Source organism: Paralichthys olivaceus, chromosome 7 (genome assembly GCF_024713975.1).
Source record: "Paralichthys olivaceus isolate ysfri-2021 chromosome 7, ASM2471397v2, whole genome shotgun sequence".
Lineage (NCBI taxonomy): Eukaryota > Metazoa > Chordata > Actinopteri > Pleuronectiformes > Paralichthyidae > Paralichthys > Paralichthys olivaceus.
Window position 1 is genome coordinate 17,160,653 of NC_091099.1, and position 26,003 is coordinate 17,186,655.

Genomic DNA, 26,003 nt, shown 5'->3' on the forward strand with positions numbered 1-26,003 from the left:
CCACACCCCCCATCACCACCATCACCACAATTCTGCATCGCCCCCTCTCTTTCTATTTGCTTGATCGCTGTTGTCTGCATAGTGAGGAGCTGCATCTCTGTGATTCACTTGGCAGCCACTTGAGATAAACATGTTTTGGTGGACAGACGCCTGGGTCCTGGTCCGGAGGAGCAGGACGGGGAGGACAGACTGACGTGGGTGGGCCCTGCACTGGTCCCAACGTCAGTGTGGCAGCCACTTGTCCAGATGGTCCTGAGTCGAGCTCTCGCCACTGTTAATCAAACGCACCCACTCGCTCTGTCTTGCCTCGCCATGGCCCCTAGCATCATGTCACAGTGGAACCAGAGAAAATTAGCACCTAATTATAGGCTCCTCTCTGTGAAGAATGGCACTGGTGCTGACTGGTGTGTGTGCGTGTCAGCGAGTGGAGGCTGGGTGGTTGACTCACTGAGGGACCGAGGCCTGCAGACCACGCAGAGGACGAGCAGAACACACACACACACGGGCCATGGTGGAGACACAAGTGATTACATACACATACAAGCACGGCAGCACGAGCAGAACCTCCCTTCTTCCTGGTTGATGTGTGCATCAGCAGGGCCTGCCCCCCCATGACGCTGCCACAACAGAAACCACTTGTGTTCCATCTCTGATCCAACAGGATTAATTACACACACAAAAGGAAGCTGATGCCTCTGGTTTCTACGCTCTGCAGGCTCCCTTGTGTTGAGGATGATGTAGTTAATCTTCATTGGGAACAATGGATATTTTGTTCTGGTGTATTTGGTCGAGACGCGGACGCAGAGCAGAGCTTGACTATGCTGCCATCTTGTGATTGCATCTCTACAAGCGCAGGATGTAAATGAGTGGGCCAGGAGGCTATTTTTTGAATGCTACACTGAATGGTGCCCAAACATTGATGTCAGAGGTACATGAAGGGTTAAAGGAGAAACAGGCGCTCAGCTAAGAGCGTCTGTGAGCAGGAGAAAATATCCGGACAGCTGCTCGGAAGGATGATCCAGCAGTGGTCAGAAAATAGCTCTATAATGAAATTATGAAGATCCACAAAGTAAAAGACGCCTCCTGCTGAGCTAGCAAAGCGTATACCAGCTCTGTGAGAGACCGAATAAACTCAATCACTTTCATCTGGGAAGGAAGCAATGAAATCTTTATTAGGTCTGCAGAGACTTACCAAAAAATAGGTTAATATAACAAAAACAACAATCAATTTCTTATTCTTAGACCATACAAAACCATATTGCACCACACGTTAATACTTCTGATTATTCCAAACGTTTCTCAACACTGTATTATTGGTATACAGCACGACAAAATGAGGAGAAAGTTTATGGACTGAGCAAAAAACATTTAACCAACAACACTAAAAAACTCGCCCTTACATCACTCTGAACGTGGATTCTTAGCTTTAATGTCATTTCTGTAGAGTTAATACAAAACTTTGGCACAGTAGTTATTCTATCATTGAGAAAAAACGTAAGCAAGATGTTCTTGCAGGTTTTAGTGCATGTTGAGTACAATGTAAATCCGTAGGAGAAGAGAAGTACTGGAGAGTTTGATTGATGTGTGCACATGTCAAGTAAAAGGCTGGTGGGTCAGCAGAGGACGAGGGATTGGAATATCGGGGCAGTTTATTTTAGGGCACAGCCACTTTGTAGGGGCTCCCGGGGACGTTGTCATCACCCCATTTGACAATGACGGTGTAGCTGCCCTTGTCCTTGACAGTGTAGGTGACGTTGTAGAGCTTGTTGCCCATGTGCTTGACGTACACCTCCTCACAGGGAGTGTTGGGTCCGTGCACGCCCACCATCAGCATGTTGGTACCTGGACAGAGCAGGAATAATAATATTTGTGGTGAAGGAAAGTTTGTGTATTATCTGATTCTGCAGCTCGCCTCAGCTCACTTCAGAATTTTATTGTCTTTCAGATTTTTGTTTTTCACAGAGCACAAATATAATGTTTTTATATCCTCTCCATGCATATATTCATGAATTTATGCTTTTGCTATACTAGTGAAGGGCCCGTTTGAAACCTGACAGTTTGGATTGGGCTGTTTGTTTGGCCTGTGGCGAGGCTGGTTGCAGCTTTTCTTCCTGAAACTGTAAAAGTGACCTGCAGGAATTGAGCAACGGGAAGTAAAGACCAGCTGAAGGACCTGAAGCCTGAAGCCTCGCCACCGCTGCTGCACAAAGAGCTGTTCATCTATGTATTCAAAGTTCAGTGAACTCCACAAAGTTTGCAAGAAGCCTTATTGGAGAACCAGTTGTCGTTGCCTTTGTCGTGAACGCAGCGGCTGACGTGGATGTCCTTGACATCATTCACATTGATGTGTCCCACCCACCACAGCTACAGAGCGCTGGATTCCTGTTATTTACAGTTTTCTAATACTGAGCATATCAAAATCGCACCAAATTCAACACCGCACTCCCTTGGGCTGTGAACAATACACATGCCCAGTGTGAAGCTGATAAGATCAACGGTTTTTGAAATATGTGAGTCACATACAGACAGACAGAGACTACAGATAGATTGAAATGCAATGTGTTTCTGTCTCATGCCTTTATGTGGATGATTGTCTCACCTGCTTTGCCACAGTCAACTGTAAAATTATTCTTCTGTCCCACCAAAGCTTTGGACAGCCCCGTTCCACGACAGACCACCTTGCTGGCGTCGGACGACAGTTTGGTTGAGGTGGCGGAGGAGGAGGAGGACGCGCTGTAGGCTCCACCCACTTTGGAAGACTTGGTAACTGTTTCGACCAAGACAGAGGAGGTCTCATGGAGGCTGTGTCCCCCTGACAGCCGGGCACCTAGAAGATGAAGAAGACCCAGAGAGAGAAAGGTTATCTAATGTGATCAGCAGCTCAATAAAGGCATTACTTAATATAGCCAGCAATGACAGAGATATGAGGGAGGCAAAGGTACTGCTACTCCAGCCTGAGCTCATAAAGGAAAATATTTCATAATACTTTCTAATAAAGTTAACTTTCAGAACACAAGGGAATTCTCGAAAGTATTAAAAAAAAAAAAATTCTATGCACTGAGAAATGACAGGAGTGTATTGCTGTCGTGCCAGAAAAAGACAGCAGTCTAAACGCAGATGACACAACATTTTCCTGACTTCCACACTTTTTTTCAGAGGAACATTGGTTTCATAAGACACTTGTCATCTGTGATCCACAGATCAGATGGGAGAATGACTGTGAAGCAGACCTGTGATTTTAGCTTTGAAGGGGCTGCCCACTATGTGCTGCGGCCCGCCGTATTTGATGGTGACGAGATAGTTGCCAGGTGCCATGGGAGTGTAGGTGATTTTGTAGCCTTCGGGACACTCGCGACAGTCCATCTTCACCTTGGACGGCCCATCGATGTTGACAGATAGAGTGCCCGAGCCCGCATTACAGGTGTTGACCACAAACTCTGAGGCTACACCTGGAAGAGGCAAGAGGGAAGAAAACAGCTTAATTTTTTGTATATATTTGAAAATTGAAAAACAAAAGCAAACTATATTCGCTCAGTACATTTTTCAGAAACGGTGATGATTCCTACCTGTGGTTCCTCCCTGTAGTCCAGGACCGTGTGCCGTCACCATGCCTGGGTCTCCAATCAGCCCCAGGTCTCCCACTCGCACATTAAAGGGGCTTCCAGGAATGTGGCATCCATTGAACTTGACATCTATGGAGTGAACTCCATTCTCCCGTGGAATGAAGCGAATTGCACTCTTGTCTGAAAACACGAAAAGGGAGGTGGAGATGTTACCATCCAGCACTCTTGAACAAAACTTGAATTTGTGCTGGATTGTACTTGGCGCATACCGCTGTCAAGCTCGGTGACGTAGCATTCCTCAGAGGAGCCAGAGGGGGTGTGGACTTTAGCGTCTACTACACCTCGAGTGCCGTTCCGCTGCACCATAAAGGAGGCCTCTTGGTTCACCTTCAAGTCCTTCTCCTAGAAGAGATAGGGATATCATCAGGATATCAGTGAAAGTGTGTTGCGTGTGTGTGACTGTGACTGTGTGAGTGTGTGTGCCAGTACCCTGAGGGACACAACGCGTGTGACTCATCAAGCCTGAACAAGAATAGATCGAACGGTTGGGTGTGTGAGGCAGAAAAGGTCAAAGTTTACAGCGAGGCATTTAGTGTTTTTTACCCCACAGGCCAACAAGCGGTCCTCGCAGATATGAGAGGTAGCGTGACATTTTAAACGTTTCATATTGCTCTCACCGGGCGTCTTGTGGCAGAAAAAAAAACACTATGAAGAGGCATTCCAGTGGACTAAAACTATATGTTTTTAGCACTGTTGGCAGCTGTAATGGAAACACAAATAAAATAAAAAACACGCATCTGTGAAGTGAGGAGAGCAACAGTGTGATCTGTCGCAGGAAACTTTTATCGCCCTTTCTTTCCTCTCACGCAGAAACACAATCACACGGACTAGCCTGCTGCCCACACATAGCACAGCTTGTGTTGACCCACATTAAGCACAAGGACAGTTAATCCAGCCCTTCATCGCTGGCCAGCGTTGCAGAATTGCAGTCGAGGACGCTGCTCTGACACCGGCACTCAAGTACACTTCAAGGGCAAAGTGCTATTGCACAGAAATATCTACATCCACTCCTACATTATGTTAAATGCAATCTGTTGCTCGAGTGTGTGTGTGACTTATTGTTGCAACAAAATCATTTGGCCTGTGTCAACTGGGATCTTACATGAAGGCTTGTGACAGTGAGCCTGCGAGCCTCGTCTGAGAGTGTAGCAATCGGAACGATGAATGGGCTGTCGGGGATTTGCTCGTTGTTGAACTTGATTGAGACCTCGTAGTCACCTAGGGGAAGCAGACAGGTTGTTTACTTTCAGTGTTCAAAGAAGTGTGAAGGAATGAGTGAAAAGTTGAGCTCTTAAGAGACACTCAACACTCGGATAAAACGTGCAAAAGAGGAAACATTCTACGTTTGTAAGAGATACAAGTTCTACCTGGTTCTTTCACTATGTAGGAGACTCCACAAGAACCGTCTTTTCTGTCCTCAAAGGAAATTTCAGCCTTGCTTGGGCCCTCGACGGCGATGGACAGGCCACCAGCACCGGCTTCCCTAGTCCAGATACTGAATTCAGCTAGTCAAAGAAAGACAAACGTAGATCAGATGATGGTTGTGCTAGTGTTTGAAAAAATTATTAAAAGATTTCTTGAATAGTACTTACAGGGTGCTCCAGCAACGCCCCTCTCCAGGCCGGGCCCTCCTGCACGGACCTTGTGTGCTCCTCCTTCCCCCATGGGCCCCACCGTAAACTGGAAGGGGCTCCCGGGGACGTGCTGGCCTCTGTATTTGACGTTGACTGTGTGCGGTCCCATTTCCTGCGGGATGAAGCGGACGCTGTAGGTGCTGCTCCCTCCGTCCACAATGTCAGCGTCCACCGTTTTCCCACTGGGGCTGGTCACCTGTGCCGTCATGGCCTGCGAGCCGCTCTCAACTGGCGGGGCAGAGGAGCACAGCAGGTTAGACACAAACAAGACAAGAGTGTTTCTGGAATACATAAAAGGAGTTTGAACTTCACAGACTCTCACCCTCAGGTCTGGCCGTGATGCCGGCAAAGCTGCTGAGGCTCTCCCTGCCCAGAAAATCCCCGAACACATCTCTGAACGGGCTTCCTCCCCCGCCCACCTGGGTGCTCTCCTCCACTCGTACCTCCCTCTTGGTTTCACCTCCGCGGGTTTTGCTGATCTCTGTGCGCTCAGTGCGGGTGTAGGTGTGGCTGCTGCGGGTGAACGTCCTGGTCAGTCTCTCCTGAGCTGAAACCATCTGGAACCAGTTCCCTGAGAAAGCAGTGAGAATACAAATGTGAGTCTGAAACGGTTTCATTTCTTTAAAGATGGCTGCCCACTACCCTCTAACCCCCTCTGACTGGTTTCTCTTCTCACCTGGGATTTTGAGGTTAAGGCCACATGTGCTGCCCACTGAGGCAATAGAGGATGCCTGCCTCTTCCTGGTAATGCTCTCTTTGATTCTTCCTTCTCCAGTCACCTTCACTGTGAAAGGACTTCCTGCATGGCAAGAATGCAAACACAAGAAAATTATACGATGTTTCACCCCTATCGGTATTTTTGATGGTTTGTTTGTTTGTAAGCAAGATTACACAAAATCAACTAAACAGATTTCGACCAAACTTTATGGAGGGATGTGGTATGGGTTGGGACAAATTTACACCATTTTCTCAGAGACTAATTCATGGATCTTGATAAAAAAAAAAAGTAACATTTAGGGATCTGGTATCTATGAGATCATGAATCATTTTTTTCATATTTTTATATTTTCCAAGTAAAAGATTCGGACCTGGGATGTGCTTTTCAGCAAACTTGATATTGACAGTGTAACTGCCGGGTTCTGTTGGACAGTATGTCACTCTGCACGTCCCATCCTCCACATCTTCACAGTTGATATCCACTTTGCTCGGACCCTCAACCGACAATGCTAGACCTCCATAACCTAAAAAGAAGAAAAAAAAGTTGAAAAAATATTTATTTATGCATTTTTTCCAATCGTGTTGTGCCGTGAATGTGAAACATCTAAATCTTACCTGCATTCCTCGTATCCACAAAGAATTCAGCCATTGCGAAAGTGTGCGCCTCAACAAGACCTTTACCGAAAGCCTTGACCCTGCTGGCCTCGCCGATCTCTGACTGTCCAACCATTATCTTGAAAGGGCTGTTCGCTACGTGCAAGCCATTCTTCCTCACGCTGACCTCATGCTCACCAACCTCCTTAGGGGTGAAGGAGATACCTGTGAACATAAAAAAGGTAGGCAGTAAGGAAAAAAGTCAAGACAAATAATCAGGAAAATGAAATCTAAATGCAGTGTCTTATCTACTCAAATGAGAGTCTCACCGAGGTGTCTGTTGGGCAGTCTCTTGAGCAGGCAGGGCTCCTCATTGCCTGATGGAGCTCTGATACTGGCAGTCAGAGAGCTCAGATCAGTCTCTGTGATCTTCAGGGACACGTCAGCCGATGTGCCCACGTTCAGCTGGGATGTCCTCGTGATGGAGTCGTCCCCTTGACAGATAACAGTGGTTTAAACATTTTTCAATCCTTAAAGTGTAATATATAGGGTACATGTCCACCATAAATACACATCGACAGTATAAAAACTGTATTTATTTCCTCACCAGTGATCTTAGCAGTAAAGGGACTGCCAGGAATGTGCTTGTTGTCAAACTTGACGATGATATTGTAGTCACCAGGAGCCGTGGGCAGGTAGGACACAGTGCAGGTTCCATCTTTGTTGTCCTTACAGGTGATCTCGGCCTTAGAGGGACCCTCCACTGCCAGCGACAGACCACCTGAGGGGGAGAAAATATACATACAGGTTATACAGGTGATTTACCACAAATTCACTGTGTAGCAGCAAATATCCCCGGAAAAATGTTCTTTACCTTCTCCTGCATTCTTGGTGACCACAGTGAAAGTGGCAGACTTGTTGACCATGCCATAACTCAGACCAGGACCGTAAGCAGTCACCACTCCACTGTTCACAGCATCAACAAAGAACTGCAGGGGGCTTCCTACAGGGAATACAATCAGTGGTAAAAAGTCATCAGACATGGAACTGTGTGTAGAGTTATCTCAGTATGAGACATCTATCATATTTTCCTTAAAAGAATAAGAATAAAATTAAGGTTGTTTTCAAAGTGGAAAGTCACTTCCTATCATTCTACTGTGGTGTGTTTGTGACCTGGAATGTGGTTGCCGTCATATTTGATGTCCATCTCATGCAGGCCTCTCTCTATGGGCTGGTACTTGATAGTGATGGTGCCATCCTTGTTGTCAGTGATATGCGGGCGAGCAGTCTTGCCCGAAGGCATTCGCACTTCACCTAGAAATGACAGCGGCACGGTTAAACATCAGTGACCTAAAAAAAATGTTTGTGTGTGAGTGGTGTTTGTCACACCTGTGATTTCTCCCTGCTGTGGCGTGAAGGGGACGAGGAAGTTAACGGGGCGGAAGAGAGGATCCACAGTATCACGGGGAGCAACTGGCTCATTTGAGGCCTGTCATTACAGAGAGAGGAGAAATTGTTGGTTTCTTTTATAAATATTTCTTAGGTGTTTTTATGCCTTTTTTTGAGAAGGCAGTGAAGGATAGAAAACAGGGTAAGTACAGTAACGACGAGCAGTAAATAAGTACAAAATCTGAACAAGAGAAAACAAAATAGCAGCATATAGAACACTGTTTTACTCACCATCACATGGAAGGGGCTCTTAGGGATGTTCTGTCCCCCAAAGCGGATAGTAATAACATACTTTCCAGGTTCGGGGGCAGTGTAGTAAATGTCAAAGGTGCCATCACGATTCTCCACCACGTCCATGTCCAGCTCCATCCCCTGTGGGGTCATCACTTTACAGGTCACCTTGCCTTTCCCGGCAGCTTTGGCATCCACAGTGATAACAGTATCCTCAGAGGTCTGCAGTTTCTGAAGACTCGCTGTGAAGGACAGAGATGGAGGAAGGTAAACAGAGCTGCACGGACTCCAGGAAGAGCTTTCTAAACTAAACATTGATTACTTACACATGCCATGTCCTCCAATCGACACTGGAAAGAAAAAGAACATAGTGGTGAAAATATATATAGAGCATATAGTGATTAAATGCTCAAGTAAAAAACGAAAATATGTAAGTTAGTAGTGTTTATAATTACGAATTGAAAGTAGTTTTCCTACCAGTGAGGCGACATTTGCTGGCATCTCCTGTGGGCAGCGACTGGATGCAGTATGGGGAGTAAGGGATCTCATCTCCACCATATTTAATGGTGATGGTGTAAGGGCCTGTAGAGTCAGGTACATACGACACAGTGTAGGTGCCGTCCCTGTTGTCCTGGATGGTTGCATTCTTTGGTTTGCCTTCTGGGTCCTGTCAATAAAAGGCATGGAGTTGTTTTAAATGACAGCTTATGATTAGAAACATTTTAAATCTTTGATTGTATGAAGCTGCAAACCCACCAGGATCTGCACAGTGAGAAGTCCCTCTCCAGCATCACGAGCATCGATGGTAAACTCCACAGGAAGACTTGCAGACACACCTTTGGTGTCCAGACCGGGGCCACTGGCACGCACCTTACTGGCGTCATGCCCGGGCTGAGACATCACCTTGAATGGGCTGTGGAGAGAGGACGGTGTAATTACTAAGCACAGTCCAGACAGGAACAGAAAATGTGCTGAGCTGAACTTTGCTCTTAAATCTAGACCGATGGAGCAGGACTTTAATTAGGACATATCTGCACCATTCTTTAAACTCATACGATACCTGTGTGGGACCTCCTGATCTGCATATTTGACAGCAACAGTGTAAGGGCCGTCCTGAGATGGAGTGTAGTGAACTGTGTGGGTTCCATCACCATTGTTCTTCACACCAACTGGCTCCACGGTACCTGAAATTACGACATTGTATAAATAAACACATACCACAGACAGTGATATTTATCAGAGTGTACAGAGTCGAGTCCTCACCTGTTGGGCCGTAGAGTTTGACATCCAGTTGGGCCTGTCCAGCCTGGGTACAGTCGACTGTGAACGTCTGAGGAATATGGGCTCTTACTCCGCCGCCCAGACCTGGACCTGAGCACTTCACTTTACTGGGGTCCACGGGGTCCTTCACTGGCACGCGGAACGGGCTGCCAGGGATTGGGTGACCTCCGTAGTTGATGTTGACGTCGTAATCTCCAGGAGTGAAGGGGACGTATTCCACACTGCAGCTACCATCTTTATTGTCTTTGCAGGATATTTTGGCCTCTGAGGCTCCCTCGATGGTCAGGCCAAGGCCTCCTGTACCAGCGCCCCTGAGAGGGAAACCCAAAAATTTCTTTCCTGCACGTATTCGAGTAAAATCCTAAGAAATTTCGCCTTTAAATGTGATTTATCAGTACCTGGTCTCCACAGTGAAGCAGTTGGCCTTGTTGGTTATTCCTCCTTCCAGACCTGGGCCAAAGGCGCGGACCCGGGTGGGATCACATCCCTCCACCACAGACACTCTGAAGGGACTCTTGGGTACGGGCGCATCATCGTACAGCACCTCTATCAGATGCATTCCTACACACAATCAGATACATCAATAAAGGCTAACACACATCTCTCTGCATGAGTGTCCTTTAAATGAAGCAAATACTTTCTGCTATTGCCACTTGCTTTCAATTATGGAGAAGACAAATTCCCTTTTAGGGAGATAAACATCTGTTTATTTATAAAAGATGCCATCTCGAGCGCAGACGTTGTGGTGAACGTACAAAGAATTACATCTGTTACCTATTCATTATTCTGTTACAACCTTCTCTGACAGAGGCCTCTCTGTAGGCCTACAAGCCAGATTCCCAGTCACAAAACTGTGATATTAGAGCATGTCTGCTGGTGGAGAAGTGCTCCGTGATCTCTCAGCTTTGTGTTATAGGTCTCTATTAATATCCCCTGTCATTCACCCCCCCCCCTCTCCCTACTATATTGCTGTGGGCAGGCAGCAGCCTTCAGCACACATACCTGCCTGGTTAAGAGCTTCTGTTCCAGAGCACACTATTTATAAAACAGAGCTTGTCTGCCTGCGTCTCTGCTCTCTGCCCCTCAAAGCGTTGCTTCACTGCATCATTATGTATTTATACCTCTTTCTCTCTTGCTCTCTCTCTTTTTTCCCACTCCTCTGCTTTATTCCCAATAAAGCACCTGTTAGTGACTCCGTCTATCTCCGTGCACACTCTCTGATGGGCTGTCTATTCAAACTCATGTTTACTGACAGCAGAAAATAAATGTCAGTAGGTTTGTAAATGTTAACTCCTTTGCAAGCACTGACGAAACACAATGGAGGCTCTTAGATCCATCATTGCTTTACAATGTCTTTCCACCACATGATTCTTTAATTGCATGAATTAACAATATTAAATGACTCCTACCATCCTCGAACGCTGTGTACTCCACTCTGTATGTGCCGTCTCCCTTATCGGTGATGAAGCTCTCTGTGTTGGTGCCGGAGGGGCTGATGATGTGAACCTTCACATGGTTTCCTCCAACCTTGTTAAGGGCGCGGGCGTCGACGATGAAGTGCGTTGTGACTTCTCTGAGGACCCCTAGACACAGAAGAGCCCTTCACGCTATTTGTTGCGGAAAACACAGTCCCAACACTCATAAATCTTTATAACGCTACTAAACCAGGGCTGCAACTGCCAGTTAAATATTTCCTCTATCAATTAATCTCTTGATTTGTTTTTCAGGAATGTAAAGTCTTTAAGATGTCAGATAATAGTGAAAAATTCCCACAACCAGACCTCTTTAAATGGCTTGTTTTGCCAAAAGATAGTGAATTTTAAATAATAAAAAATAGTGAAAAGCAGCAATTGCTCACAGTAGAGAGACTAAAAGTGATATCTAGCATTAAACTTGCTTTTATGTTGAACAAATCATCATTCAATAATCTTTTTAGGGCTAATACAAACTAACTGTATGAAAGCCCTAATATTTACTGCTAACTCATCAGGTTCATCTGTACCTCTGGGTTCCACTCCTGGCCCGTAGACATGCACCCCGCTGGTGTCCACAGAGGGCTCCACCTGCAGCACCTTGGGAAACTGAGGAATCGTATGGCCGCCGTACTTGATCGTGATGGTGTGTGCGCCGTGGAAGGATGGGATATACGTTACAGAGAAGGTCCCCTCTGCAGTCTTCTGGATGTGCACCTCAGCCTTAACCCCCGACTCCGACACGATCTCGATGGTGAGCTCGGCGTCGCCAGCTCTGGTGCAGTCCACAGTGAAGGTTGCTGGTTCGCCCGCCTTGGCCCTCTCCAGACCGGGGCCGCTTGCTGTCGCCTTGCTGGGATCGAAGGCTGGGCGCACTGCAGCCTTGAAAGGAGAGCCAGGGATGTGCTGCTCCGCATACAGGATATTGATGGCGTACTCCCCGTGCTCAGTGGGCAGGTAGGATACTGAGCATGTGCCGTCGCCGTTGTCCTGACATTCAATTTTAGCTTCACAGGGACCCTCGACGGTCAGGCCCAGCCCACCTGCACCAGCTGCCTTTGTGTCAATAGTGAATGGAGCGGGTTTGCCCACAATGCCTCCCTTCAGGCCTGGGCCATAGGCCCTCACCTGTAATGCAAGTTAGGTCAATTTTTGAGATGTGGTGCAACGAGCTTGTATTAGAGAAGATGGGACAGGGTGAAAAACGATTAGTTTTCATGATCTTTACCTTTGAAGGATCAGCAGGCATCACTGCTTCAACCCCAAAGGGGCTTCCCATCACAGGGTTGCCATCGTAGCTGACATCAACCTTGTACTGTCCCTCCTCTGGGGGAATATACTTCACACTGTGAGCGCCTTTGGCTTTGTCAGACTCCAGCTTGCATGGAATTGGGCGGCCAGAGGGTGAGGTCATCTTCACACCTACGTTGCCCTGCCCACCGGCACCCTTTGTGTTAACTGAGAACTCTTGATCCTTTCCGACCTCCACTTCTGTAAGAAAGAGCAACATGTAACACTTGAACTTTGAGACTATATATACATTAAAACACTATATTAAATGTATGAATACAGAATTAGTGTTTGTAACTTACTGGTGTCCAATCCATCCACTTTCACCTTTCCAATATCCAGAGGTGGTGCCACTGCGACGTGGAAGGGGCTCTTAGGAATGGGGTCTCCTCCATGAGTCACTGAAATAGCCATGTTACCCTAGAAAAACAATAGAATAAGAATGAATGTCTGTTGATTTGGGATAATGGTAATGGTCGTGGACTTCAGAGGCCTACAGTACCTGTTGGAGCGCTGTGTACTTGACAGTGTAGGAGTAATCGTGGTTATCGATGATCTCAAAGTCACGAACCGCCTCTCCTGGGCCCGGTGCTGTGAAATGCACCTCAGGCTTGGCCTTGCCAGCTCCCTTTGTGTAGATGGTGAAGTGGGTTGGAGTGCCCACCTCCACTCCTGAAACACGTGTTTTGTCAGTGCTGTAGACACTACTTTAATCACATGATTCCCATGGCATAAAGGTATTCCAGTTGGTGTTTGTTACAAATGCCAGTACCTGTAAATTTAATGTGATTTGTAGAAACTAGTGTAGTACTCATTCTAAACCTGCCTGTTCTCTTGGCCTGTGTAAATGCCACTTTACAATTATTCCTTGTCATTAGTGAGTCCTCCTCGGTTCTACAATATACTGTCACTTTTGTATTGTCTGTGTGCTGGACGTTGTATGCAGACTTTTTTAAGAACAGTCTGTGTGGTGCAGAGAGAATTTTGTGTTCATCCTACCTGGTTAATTACAAATATAATATAGATGTTATAGTCACAGATAGACAGGCACTTGAAGAATTAGTATGTTCTCACCTGTCTTGTTGAGTCCAGGACCCTCTGCTCTAACTTTGCCAGCATCATGGGAAGGATCAACTTTGACTTTGAATGGACTGACAGGAATTTCCTGAGTAATCAAAAAGACAAAAATCAATCATTTCACAAGTGATATAACAACCCATCACTCCCTGTGTGTGTGTGTGTGTGAGAGAGAGAGAGAGAGAGTTAGAGAGAACTGGTTTCTCACCTGGTCAGCAAACAGCACCATGATGGTGTATCGGCCTGCACCGGGGGGAGTGTACTTGACAGTGAAGGTGTCATTGTCATTCTTGATGATGTCAAAGTCGATGTCTGCCTCTGCAGGTCCAACCACTCCTGGGGCACACTTGATTCCAATGCTGATGTCCCCTAATAGTGCGTAGCAATGGGCACAGTTCACAAAGGTCATTCAAAAGCAAGCGATCAGAATAAATAGAAGCAGTCAGTCTACTGCCTACAGCTTTCCTTCAAGTAACATTTTATGCAGTTCAAATGACCTAACCTAATTAACCTCACCTTGTGAGCACAGCTGCATAGATGTACTTATTCCATTCATTCTGTTCTTAATATATTTCTACATTCAGACGATGCAGCACTCGTTTCATCAAGAGTTAGTGAGACCACTGGTGAGATGTGCCTGCCCACATCATCTCCTCGTACATGCTCACCTTGACCAGCCTCGCTGCAGTCCACGGTGAAGTACGTTGGCTCGTTAGCTTTGAGCCCAGTCTTCTCTACTCCAGGCCCATAGACCTTGACTTTGTCTGGATGAGAACCCTCTCCAACCAGCACCTAATGAAGTCACAGTGTACTTGAGGTAGAAGCAATTGGCTGAAGAAGAAGTGCTGCAGTCCTCTTACTTTGTCTTTATTTGGTGAAGTATCATTATATTAAATTGACTGCTAAATGCAGAACAGTTGTGTGTGTGTGTCTTACCCTAAAGGGACTGTTGGGCACGTTAACATCCCCCCATGTGATGATGATGGTGTGTTTAATGGGCTTGACAGGAGTGTACACACACAGAAATGTGCCGTCTCCCTTGTCAGTAATCTTGATGTTGATGGTGCAGCTTTCAGCATCCTTAGTGGATACAAAATCACGTCAGCTACAAGCAATATAAATGATGCTTCCTATAAATAAGCATTGAAGGTTGGAAATGGGGCTCTCCGTACCTGTGCATAGATCTTGAGGTGACTCTTTCCAGCCATACGGGCGTCAATTGTGAATTCAGTTGGTTTGTTCACGATGACGCCGGTTGGCTGCAGACCTGGTCCATAGGCTTTCACCTGTTTAGAAAATGGTGAGAATAGATCACCATGGGGAACTGGTTTATCCTCACATGTACCATTTATGACTCAGCAAGTGGGAATTACCTTCTCAGGGAAAACGTCATTGACTGCAGGGAGGATGTGAGCCATGAAGGGACTGTCCTTGATGTCCTCATCGTCACAGACGACATGGACGGCATAGTCACCGGGCTCAGTGGGCCAGTAGCGTACATCACAGGAGCCATCGCCCTTGTCATCACACTCAATTTTAGCCTGTGATGGGCCTTCAATGGAGAAGCCTGAGCCAAGAAAGTATTCCAACATTTAGATTTAAGATTTTAAAAAATGTAATCAACTTTTCTGTCCTAAAAGAGCTAAAATCACTTGCACACGTCTCACCCAGAGTTCCGACTTCAGTGCCGATAGCTTCCACTACAAAGTCAGCGGATTTTCCCACCATGCCAGTCTTCAGTCCAGGACCCCAGGCCCTCACCTTCTGAAAACCTGCCTCCTCACCCACTTCCACTTCGAATGGGCTGCAGCACCCGAGAATACGCACAGTATTAACTATTGTAAATGTGAGCGTGCTTTGTTAATGAATAGCTACGGGCATCAACAGTACACTACCTGCGTGGGATGGGCTGGCCTCCCCAGTTGATGCTGATGGTGTATTTACCAGACTTAAGGGGCAAATATTCACATTCGTATACACCGTTCCCGGCATCACGCACTTTCACTTGCTCCTCCGCTCCAGCTGAGGATAAATAATACAATCAATATGGTTTCTTATAAAGTCAAAGAAACATTTTATGCATTTGGTTAAACCTAACCTATACCTCAGAGAATGCAACACTGCAGACAAAAAAGACAGACAAAGGAATTCATTCCAAAACTGTATGAGGAGGAGTGAGGAGTGCTGCAGTGAAGAGAAAGAGCTGTCTGACTCACTTGGTCCTTTGACTGAGACGTTCAGCACTCCGCTGCCAGCTCCCTTGGTGAAAACTTTGAAGTCTGCAACCTCCTTCACTCTCACGCCTTTAGGCTGAAGGCCTCTACCTGTAGCTCTGCAGGCATTCGGATTCGTGGCTGAAAGGAATAACAACAAGCGTTAAAGAGTGTTTAGCAAAGCAAAAAGCAGCTGTACTGTAGCAGCAGTTGATGGCGGTGTTAGTAGCAAAGACATTAAATATCCAATTCAAACGCAGATTCCTTAAAGTTTGACGAACAGAACCTGAAATGAGAACAATGCATTTTGCAGCACATGTAACATAAGGTGCAGAACGTTGAATGGGATATTGACGCATTTAATTGAATCAGGGCAGCTTCTGACAACATTTCAGTCAGTCAGCCAGAAATGTTGACTGCAGGCAGACTGAATGCTGGCCGATGCAAATTTGGCTGTGATGAAAACAAACATGTCAACAGCACAAGCAAAGATATTTAACAGAGAACAGAGTCAGAAATGCAGACTGGGACAATCTGTTAACTTCTCGAACAAAATAGCATTTCATCTCTGGCTTTAAAGCTGCAGGATGCAAGAAGAAGCGCCGCACTGAGCCACCGCTCCAGAATCTTAAATAAAGCACATAGGGGCATGGACAAGGTGCGGCAAAGGGAAAGGTTTGGGGGATCTGGCTGAGCAATGGGCACAGGCTCCTTCCCAGCAGACCATACTAACTTGGGCGGCCAGGTTTTGGAGGGGGGGGCCCCTTCCCACCCTTCACTCCAGGAGGGGTGCGCACTGACTGAGGGATTATGTGCAGGGGAGCTCCCATGGGAGGAGCAACGGGCAGAGCTAGAAATGACAGATAGGAAGGGTTATCGTCTATATCAGGTGGGGTTTCCCAGGGAGAATAAGGATGAGTGCATATAGTGATAGATTGATCCCCCGGACACTAACAGCATACTAAGAAATCTAATTTGTCCGACAGTTATTTACAGCACAGACGGATCGCTCACCCTCCGAGATGTTGACTGTGAAAGGGCTCTTGGGGATCTCCTGGCCTGCAAAGAGTATGTGGATGGTGTGAGGGCCCTCCAACATGGGACGATAGGTGCAACGGAAAACGCTGTCGCCCTTATTCTCCAGGATGAGCTCAACGGTGTCCTTTTTGCCCTGAGGATCGACGATGACCACGCTGACATCACCATTGCCAGCACCTGAGTGTGACGGGAAAATAATCAGTGAAAGTACGAAGTAGATGCTGCAGTTTTAGTCTATGACAATATTCTATTGATTATTTTTTAAAACACTCTCTTTCATTTATATGTTTTCCACATCTTCATGTCAGTGTGTGACCTGGTTGAATTTTCCAAACGTACCAGCTGTGTAGATGTCAAAGTAGGTGGGTTTGTTTGCCACATTGCCTGTGGGCTCCAGGCCTGGTCCTCTAGCATGGACCTTGCTGGCGTCACCCAAATCCTTCGCCACATTCACGGTGTACGGGCTCTTGTCTATGTCCTGACCCGCAAACAGCACTTTCACCTAAGAATAAAACACCAAGAAAACTGTAAGACTGCTTCACTTGCACTTAATGTAGTAAGTAAAATATTAACAGTTGTCACCTTGTGGACACCTTCGACTTTAGGAACATAGGTGACAGTGTAGGTTCTGTTTTTGTCCTTGTTGGGTTTAACCTTAGCCTGGAGAACGAGAAAATATAAAGATTAGATTATACTCTTTGAAACTTTTGAACTTGGCACAAGTTTATCTTAGAGGGTAAAAACAGGCTGCACGTTTAACTTCCAGGTCTAACTTGCCTCCTCTTTGTGTCCCTCAGGATCCTCCACATAGACCAGGACCTCCCCGCTTCCAGCTTCCAGAGTGTCCACAGTGAACACGGCCGGCTGCAGCACCTTGTTGCCATGAGGCTCAATACCTGTGATGTAAAAATCACATGTTGTGTGGTAATAAATAATAATAATAATAATACATTTTATTTGGAGGCGCCTTTCACGTCACCCAAGGTCACCTTACAAAGCAAAATAAAAGATTAAATATCCATCGACAATGTTAAAAGTCTGCAAAGTTTGAAACGATGCAACGTTGCTAGCATCAGGCAACAAAGTGGACACAGGATTAAAAAGTTTCTAGAAAAGTACAAGCTTATACTGTTTTTGGAGCTGCTGCCAAACATTGCTGCTTTGATATGCTGGACTGAGAAGTGTTCATGAAACATTCATACTGTTTTCTGTGAACTGCTGCGAGTTGTGCAGGTGTGTGCTGCCTACCTGGTCCGTATGCTTTAGCCTTGTTTGGAAAAAGTTGTTTGGGCCTGAGAGGAGCGCCAGGCTTCAGTTTGGCCTTGGGGAACTGAGACAGGTAGGTCATCACTGAGTGCTCGTCCACATCTGGGTCCACAATCTCCTCAGGTGCAATCACCTACAGCACAGAGACAGGAGGAGTTCATCACATAACTTAGCTGTACATCTGGTTGTGTTGTGGTTAAAAGACAAATGTTAATACAACTTCATGATCATAAAAAAAACACCATAGTATAATTTGTGTTTGAGCTGATTGTGTTGTCATTTGTAAAGAGGGTGTATTTGGCCCTTAATACAAAATTCCCTTGCAGTTGGATTTAACAAGAATTAATTTTATGTCTTCCCTCCACCTCTGACTTCTCTCTCCCTCGCAGCACTTTGCCTGTCTATCACACAGTGGCACAAAGCCATGCTCCATGCCAGTTATATATAACCCTAGGACAGTGGGGTAAAGGATTGTTGCCTTCAATAATCCAGCCAGGGGGGATTTATCCTGAGCCAGACCTCTCCCACATCTCCTTAACACCAACACACTGGAATCCAGCCCCCAGGCCCTGCGGAGCCATGACATACATCCCCCAGCTATCTTGCCAATGCTAAGCCTCATGGAGAATAGCTAGCTCTGTGTCTTAAACAAACAAGTAAACAACCTGCATGGCTGCATAACAATATGAAGACTCAGAGTCACACAAATGGGCCTGGAAATGTGGCACTCTGGTTCTCGTGTTCACATTGTTATTCTGATGAGCGCAGGCATATTTATACTTATGTTTTGTTGGTGGCCGGCTCAGAAGGTGTTAAGAAATATCACACCTCCGCAGATTCACCAATCCACCAAACAAAACTCCTACACAATCACTCACTGAGAGCTACAATAAAGTAAATGGAAATATTAGATGTGAGCCGGGTCATAAATATTTCATGATACCCTGAAGCACGATCTCCCTGGAAGGAACAACGGGCTCTATATCATACACAGTTCTGCTGTTTTTTTTACATCTCTGTGCAGCCACACAGGTGAATGTACATGTGGTGAGATGTGTTAGCATGTAAGTGAGTCTTGGTTCTCGCTCAAATCATAAATTGATTGTAGTGGTTCTTATTGAAAGTCTATGCAGTGGGTATAAACTATGCTGCAAATCAGAGAACAGAGGAGACATACTTGCTTTTCTCACACTTTCTCATGAAGTCAACACCACCTCTCTGATGCCAATCATAAAAAAAGGACATTGTAATTGACATCCATCCTGTATCTTACCTGAGGCACACCCAACCAGTCGTCAGCCTGCTGCATGGCTTCTCTGGCATTTTCCACAGGCTGGTTTGGGTCCCACTCCGCCCAATCAGGACACAAACCTGATGGAAAACAGGCAGATTAAACAGTCGTGTGTGGACTTATGCAGACTGCGTTGCACAGCGCTTGCTATAATAAGACCACTCAGGCTGTCACTACTATCTCTCCGTCACCTCCAGCTACAACATTGCATGCCTTACCCACACTGCTGCTTGATTGATTCAAAATGTGCAACAATCGACAGGGTCCTTTGTTTTAAAAAGAAATAACCTCAACGGACACTCTGGTACTTTCACTACGGCTAAAGCTAGCCTCCTCCTGTGCAGCTAATGCCTAAATTGGATTAGTGCTGGTAATGGAGCGACCCCTCAGTCAACAGGTCCATACAGACGCACCACAGAAAACTATTATCCAATTAATATCCAGTGCAGAAAGCAGGAAGGAGTGAGCAGGGAGAGTAAAAATAAAACTTTGCACAGCTGTCGGTTGGGTGGACCTTCCACAATAATTAATTTGAGAAGTCAGTGCTTTCAAGTGATGTCACAATGTGTTTCATAATGCAACATCACTGTAATACTAAAGGGAGCAAAAATATAAGCTATAGCTGTATAAGAATAACCGGTAAACAAATAGAATTCTAGCTACTCTCCTGTTTAGAGTATTGGTTTCTTCCTGGCCTGGCCAATGAAAGTGTTTTGCACTGTTTATATCTGAATTAAAAGCAGCACTCCTGTGTATCAGCACAGGGTTAGTTTCGTCAGTCCCCCTGCTGTTTGGTAACAGCTGATGAAACAACACCACCTTGTATGGTCAGTGTTGCAGCCCAGTGTTTGAAAGATGTGTCTCCTCAGATCAATGGCTCATATAAACACAGTTAAACATGGTGGTGTTCTAAACTCCAGCTACTCCTCCTCCTTTTTTTTCATTCTCCAGTTAGGAGCTAGAGGACTCTCCAATATTCAGCGTTGGAAGCTGAAACCTAAATTGGCAGCGACTCAAAATGTGGTCTTGTGGTCCTTGGATGAGTGGCTTAGAAACCTCCGCGTGACAGATCACTCCGCATTTTGATGCACGGCCAAGCGCGGCCCTGACAGAAGAGGAGGAATGGTGTCCAAATTTGGGGGTGTTGTGTAGCTATAAACGCTAAAGCCAGGCCTGGGCCTTAGGGACCCAAAAAGTGAGAGTGAAAGCTTCAGTCATTGTGAGACAACTGGCAGGGACGTCCTCCAGCATTCAGTAAGGCCTCTACAACCCACTGACACAGCCTGCCCTCTAGAGACAGATTACACAGGCTGACATATGAATCTGTGTGTGTGTGTGTCTGCACTCCAGAATGTTTGCAAGATATATAGCCGTCATACTGATACTGTTTTAAATACACTGACTGACACATGCCTGAACCCAAACTCCATAGCAACCAAGCAAAACCACAGTATACAACGAGCCTGTCAGAGGGAGCGTTACGTATTCTGACTCAGCACTTGCTCCCTGGGCCTGTGGATTCAGCTGAGGCCACCACCACACACATCTTACCGGGGGCACAGTTGTCGACCAGCGCTCCCAGGGCTTTGCCGTCCCGCCAGTCACGGTTGAAGTTGTGAATGGGAAGCTGGGGCACTTTGTTCTGTATCCAGCCCAACAAGCGCTGTTTGGGGGTCATCTTCTTAGTCTCCTCGTCGTCCTCGTCGTCCCACATGGGCATGGAGATAGAGTAGTGGAGGATGAGGGTCCAGATAAGACCCAGGATGAGCTTTAGATTACCATCCACAATGGCTTTGCTATCTGCAGTTGGACAGAGGAGACAGGAGAGTTCATGAGGATTTATAACTTCTAAATGTTCCCATAGTGCATCATGTCTTCCAATATTGTTGCATATTATAGTTAAATGCATCCTCTAGCCATATTTCATCCTTAATTGTTTATGGGCCCTTCAGGGAAGTTTATTCGTGAATTGGTTTAAATTGTGAGTGATCCTCCAAAGGCTAAGCCATAACAAATGAAGACATGTGACCTATGCATAAATTCATTGTTACATCAAAAATAGTCCTTCCTCTCTATAGCGCAGAGTTGACCGGGCTATTCTGAGTAGAAATATAAACAATGATGATTGACTGCTGAGGAGACAAGAATCTAATGCTCCTCGCTGCTTCCCCCCCGAGCCCCTTTCTCTTAGACAGCTGTCTGGCTGAGGACCCCTGACAGTCTGTCATCCAGTCACAATGGTGCTCTGAAGACAGTGACAGCTGAGGATATGTGGAAGTGGATCCCTCTCTGCATAAATACCACTTGGACTTCAATTACCTCCCAAACTTATTGCGCTGGAGTGTGATAAATCAAACAGACAGAGATTAGATTCATTGACAGCGAGCATGCTGCTCCTTTTCCACCAAGTTCTCAGAGTAAAAAAAGTTTGTCAAATAAGCCATTTTAGAGCCACTCTCATTTAGAAACGCAGCCACTTTAGGCCCAATAACCTCCGAGGAGCAGTAGACTTTAATGTCACCATCGACTAATCTGTGCATGATACACTCCAGTTAATTCAGTAAGACTTTAATAACGCAGGGACTTTGGTGCCGGTGGTTCACACAAGTTATTTTATTGGGAATATTTATATTTTCATAGTTCAGTGGCCTCTATCTGAGGGTGATGTTTGATGTGTCAGCATTTGACTGTCACAGGCAGGTGGCACCATGTGGCACAGTGTGATTCAGATCCCGCTGTGTCTGGCTTTAAGGGCAACTGCTTGGTCAAAGGGACATCAATCATATGGTATCCAGTTACACACTGTGACACATGTGCATGTAAGCCTGTGGTGTCTCTGGGTGACTGTAATAAGACTGAGACATCATCCTAAGAGTTGGCCCACTGTGGAACTGATGCAGGAAGAGGGTGCTGGGAAATAAGATGCCAGGACTTCTATTATCATGCCCTGTTTCTGTCAAACCAGTCTGACTCAGTGTGTGTGTGTGTGTGTGTGTGTGTGTGTGTCTGTGCACGTGTGTGTGTGTGCAGCAACGGTGTCAGACACTCTCTAACATATTAAGTTCTAGACACTATCCTAGAAACACAGACACTTTGCACTCTTTGAGGAAATATCTGTGATTGTGACCTTTGCCCTCCTGGGGATTGAAAGTGCCATCCCTCCGTGTAATAACACCCACACACACACACACAAACAAACACACTCAGTGCGTGTTCAGACTGACAGACTGTGGCCTTCACAGTGCGGCGGCCAAAGCCTCAGCCACGACGGGAATTTCACTCAAGTGTGTGGCAGTGTCGTTAGTCTCCCTAAGACAAAAATACTCTGTCAGAAATGTAATAATCATTTTCCTGCATGAATTGTGTGCCTGTCTGCAGGTGTATAATTAAGCCATAACTCTTTGTGCTCCTCATTTCTTTCTACAAGTTTCTCCTCAGTTATTAAATAGTTTTAAGAGGTAACATCCTGTTCTCTCTGGTGGTGCCTCGTCCTCCGTGGCGACTCCACAATAATCCACTACAATTTAATGTAACTTCAGCAGCTCAGTTATCTGTGACTGCAGTCTGATCCCCAAATGCCACCAGCATTTAATCCCCACCTCACAGGAGTTTGCTGCTGATGGGTCTGGACAGGAAATTGGCTGTCAACACGGAGCCCCGGGTGAGTCGTTCTGACCCCCTGACCTGCCAGAGATGAGTGTGTGTGTGTGTGTGTGTGTGTGTGTGTGTGTGTGTGTGTGTGTGTGTTCGCTGTCCTCATGTAAAAATTGTGTCATTCTCATTAGCACAGCCCTGGTGAATTTTCCAGCCCGTAGTTGACCGTATTGTTGCGGCAGGACTGTGAGGTAAATCATGCCGTGGAGCCACCACCAGACCTCAGCCCTGACACCAGCTAATGGCCTCACCTCTGCAGTAAGTTTTCCAATAAGCTGTTGACCCCTGCTCCCCAGAGGCCCACTGGGAAAGCCAGGGCTGATAACATACCAACATGGCAGCTACAAAGTGAGTTTGTGAGCATTTGACAGTTTTGAAAATATGAAGAGAGGTGAGATAAGTTTTAAACATCCCAGCATCTTATTATGATCTTGGCACACACACTGTCAGTGTCAGCTATCAAAATTCCTCCGGATTACTTGTTCCTCTCTAATAATAGCCAAACATTTCCCTGTTAAATTGTTTCCACTTCCAAAAGCCATCCAAGTCCAACTTACCTATGGAGACCAGTTTGATGTGCTCTCTGTCCAGGAACTCCAGTGCCACAGAAACATTTTCCAGCTTCATCTGACGGAAGTTTGGTCTGATGTGGTGCTTTCTGTACATTTTCTTCTGGCTCAGCACCTCCAGCAGTGAGATGAGCTTCAGCCCGTCAGTAAAATCCCTCTGCAGGTCGGTGACGGTCTTGTTGACGCACTTCAGGTGCTCGTTGCACCACCTGGTGAAGGTGTTCTGCTGGATCTTCTTCCATGGCGCGTCCTCAGCCAGGTCCTTCTCCGTGGCCGGCATCTCGTCGTCCTCCTCTTCCCCAAAGTCGGTGGCCTGGTAGTACTGCGGGGGCAGCTGCTCGTCGCCGTAGTTGTTGCTCATCATGGTCGCTTTTTCCGTGTCCACTTTTATACCGCGCTGACACTCACTTGTTGAATTGTGCGCTGAAAACGTTTTCGCAGGTCGATGGCAAAGGCGCGCAGCCGGCGCACGAAAGTTCAAGCTTGGAGGAGTTTAAAACGCAGTGTGGAGATTCTTCAGAGGAGCGTGTGAAGAAAGCCACTGGATGTCGGGACAGTGATGGATGAAATTATCCGATTTACGATGTGCAAGGCAGCTGCTACTCGCTTTTTTTAATTGGCACCCTCTTGACGAGCCGGTCCTCTTTAATACGGCCCTGAGAAGAAATGAGAAAAGTGAGTTTCTGTTCAGCACTGAGCGTGTTGTAGTGCGCAGAGAGGGAGGACTGGAGTTTATAAAGGACCCCGGCCCACGTCACTCAGCCCCTGCCATCATAGTCTATTTGTTAATCCATAAGGATGACAGGAGTCGGGGTCGGTTTACTGGGAGAATGGGGCAGGGATTGGTCAGAGCAGCAGATGCGGCATGCGTCTTTTATTTTTAGGCGCTCCTATTTGGGCGTCTGGAGGTGGGGGGCTGGAACTTACTGATTGTTGTGAATGTGTGTCATGCTCCAGGATCCGAGTGGCTGAACAATTGAGCTGAGAAAAGACGGTGAGAGGTGCAGTGAGTTTCTGTGTGAGGACGGTTGTCCAAAAGCAGAATATGTACAAGTTAAAATCTCTGAGAGAGGCCCAAACACACAGTGAAGGATGAGGTCACCCTGGTGAAGATGAAGCCACTGCATTACGTGCGCCTCACATTAATCTGCCACCGCTCAGTGAAATGTTTTACCATGTAGACAAGCAAAGGTCAGAGGCACAAGCTCAGGCAGGGTTATGAGAGGAGGCTTGATAAGGTATTTATGGAAAACTGTTATTTAAGTTCTGATATGGAAGTAAAACATTATAAATGCATCATGACGATATAGAGTTTTAGATACTGGATATAATAACGATAATAACTTTATTCATATAGCAACTTTCAAACCAATCGTTACAAATTGCTTTACAAAGTAACTAGCGAAATTATTCAACAGTAGCTTTGAAAAAGACAGCAAATTATATAATACAGTAAGTAAGATAATGAAACACATTTTAAAGGTAATTTCAAATTAAACATAAGTTGGCTAATTGCTAAAACGGGCAAGTAAAAGTAGGTTTTGAGAGATAACTTGAAAACAATATTTTTTCAAATCCAAGTACGATTTTTCTAGAAGTTTTGTGATCAGTCATGACACAAGAATATCTAACAGGCCCTTATCAGAGCATCTCAGGCTATGATTTGAGGAGTTTAGAAGCTGGTGCCAAACCATGTCGTGCCTTGCAAGTCAAAAGATATATTTAAAAATAAATTCTAAAATGCACAAGGAACCATTGAAGGAGGTTAATAGGGGATTCTTATGATTATATTTACATGATTTGGTACAAGAGTCTGGCAGCTGCATTTCGAGGGAACTTGAGTATATGTTTCATGATCATGGATATGATAATGTAGGACAAGAAAGGAGAATTATCAAAAATATAACGGCCTACAGTTTAAAATGTTCTTTTGAGATCACATAAGAATCGCCTTGACAAAATCAGGAAGGACAGACACTGAGTTATCAGCGTAGAAAAGTTAATAATCTTCATATAAAAAGTGTCAGAATGAATGAATATTGTTTTCGCGGCAGGTTCTGTGTCTGCCATGGTGCCGTGACTCAGCAGTCAGTGACACGACAGTGACACCAGATGCCAGCATCAGCCCTGATGTAGTGGGAGGTAAGAATAACTGTGACACATGCACAGAGCATTCTTGGGATACACAGCCAGGGGTCCCCACGTTGATCCCCCACCGTGTAATGAGATACTCAAAAAGATTTTTGGGATCATTGTTAAACCATTTTAACTGTTTGTAAACGGCTAAAAATGGCCACAGGTCAGAGCCACCTACCGATTTGACCCTCCATTTTGCTTTACAAAAGTTGTATCATTACAAAATGGTCATATTGACAGATCATGTTTATACTTAATAATTAAAAAAGCTGTACTGATTATTTAAATTGAGTTAGTTACATGATGACGTACTTTGTGTTGGATTTAATAAATTGAATCATATTTTCTCTACATCTCCCACCCTCGATAGAAAGTATATATTACATGTGAAAACCAAATGACAGAACTGCGCCTGCTGAACTGGACTCTGTTCACCTGACATTAAATCTCCAGAGAATCCCGATGGCT

At 45.8% G+C, this 26,003-nt stretch overlaps 1 protein-coding gene across 4 annotated transcripts; it reads right to left on the bottom strand.

The window, feature by feature from the left end:
- Positions 1–1,150: 1,150 nt before the first annotated feature.
- Positions 1,151–24,098, bottom strand: LOC109624441 (filamin-C). Of its 4 annotated transcripts, XM_020079095.2 has the most exons (47): positions 23,388–24,055; positions 20,728–20,976; positions 19,159–19,256; positions 17,868–18,018; positions 17,397–17,515; positions 17,202–17,279; positions 16,959–17,121; positions 16,596–16,796; positions 16,315–16,431; positions 15,585–15,722; positions 15,264–15,390; positions 15,036–15,172; positions 14,742–14,935; positions 14,541–14,654; positions 14,305–14,448; positions 14,037–14,160; positions 13,577–13,737; positions 13,366–13,456; positions 12,794–12,963; positions 12,594–12,711; positions 12,230–12,492; positions 11,532–12,129; positions 10,939–11,112; positions 9,928–10,090; positions 9,512–9,840; positions 9,309–9,432; positions 9,005–9,161; positions 8,726–8,915; positions 8,575–8,598; positions 8,249–8,490; positions 7,958–8,057; positions 7,742–7,882; positions 7,443–7,571; positions 7,176–7,349; positions 6,898–7,062; positions 6,590–6,793; positions 6,346–6,498; positions 5,934–6,056; positions 5,580–5,828; positions 5,216–5,485; positions 4,991–5,128; positions 4,726–4,841; positions 3,833–3,965; positions 3,567–3,743; positions 3,231–3,449; positions 2,600–2,827; positions 1,151–1,842 (listed from the first exon to the last, which is right to left on the bottom strand). In XM_020079095.2, exons 1-47 carry the CDS (start codon positions 23,761–23,763, stop codon positions 1,655–1,657), a joined length of 8,241 nt encoding a protein of 2,746 aa, XP_019934654.1. In that variant the 5' UTR covers positions 23,764–24,055; the 3' UTR covers positions 1,151–1,654. The 4 variants fall into 4 exon arrangements, with proteins under 4 accessions (XP_019934654.1, XP_019934655.1, XP_069383958.1 ...); XM_020079096.2 differs by lacking the exon at positions 16,315–16,431 and having other exon boundaries at positions 23,388–24,098; XM_069527857.1 differs by lacking the exons at positions 20,728–20,976; positions 23,388–24,055 and adding an exon at positions 19,395–19,517.
- Between the last annotated feature and the right edge of the window lie 1,905 nt (positions 24,099–26,003).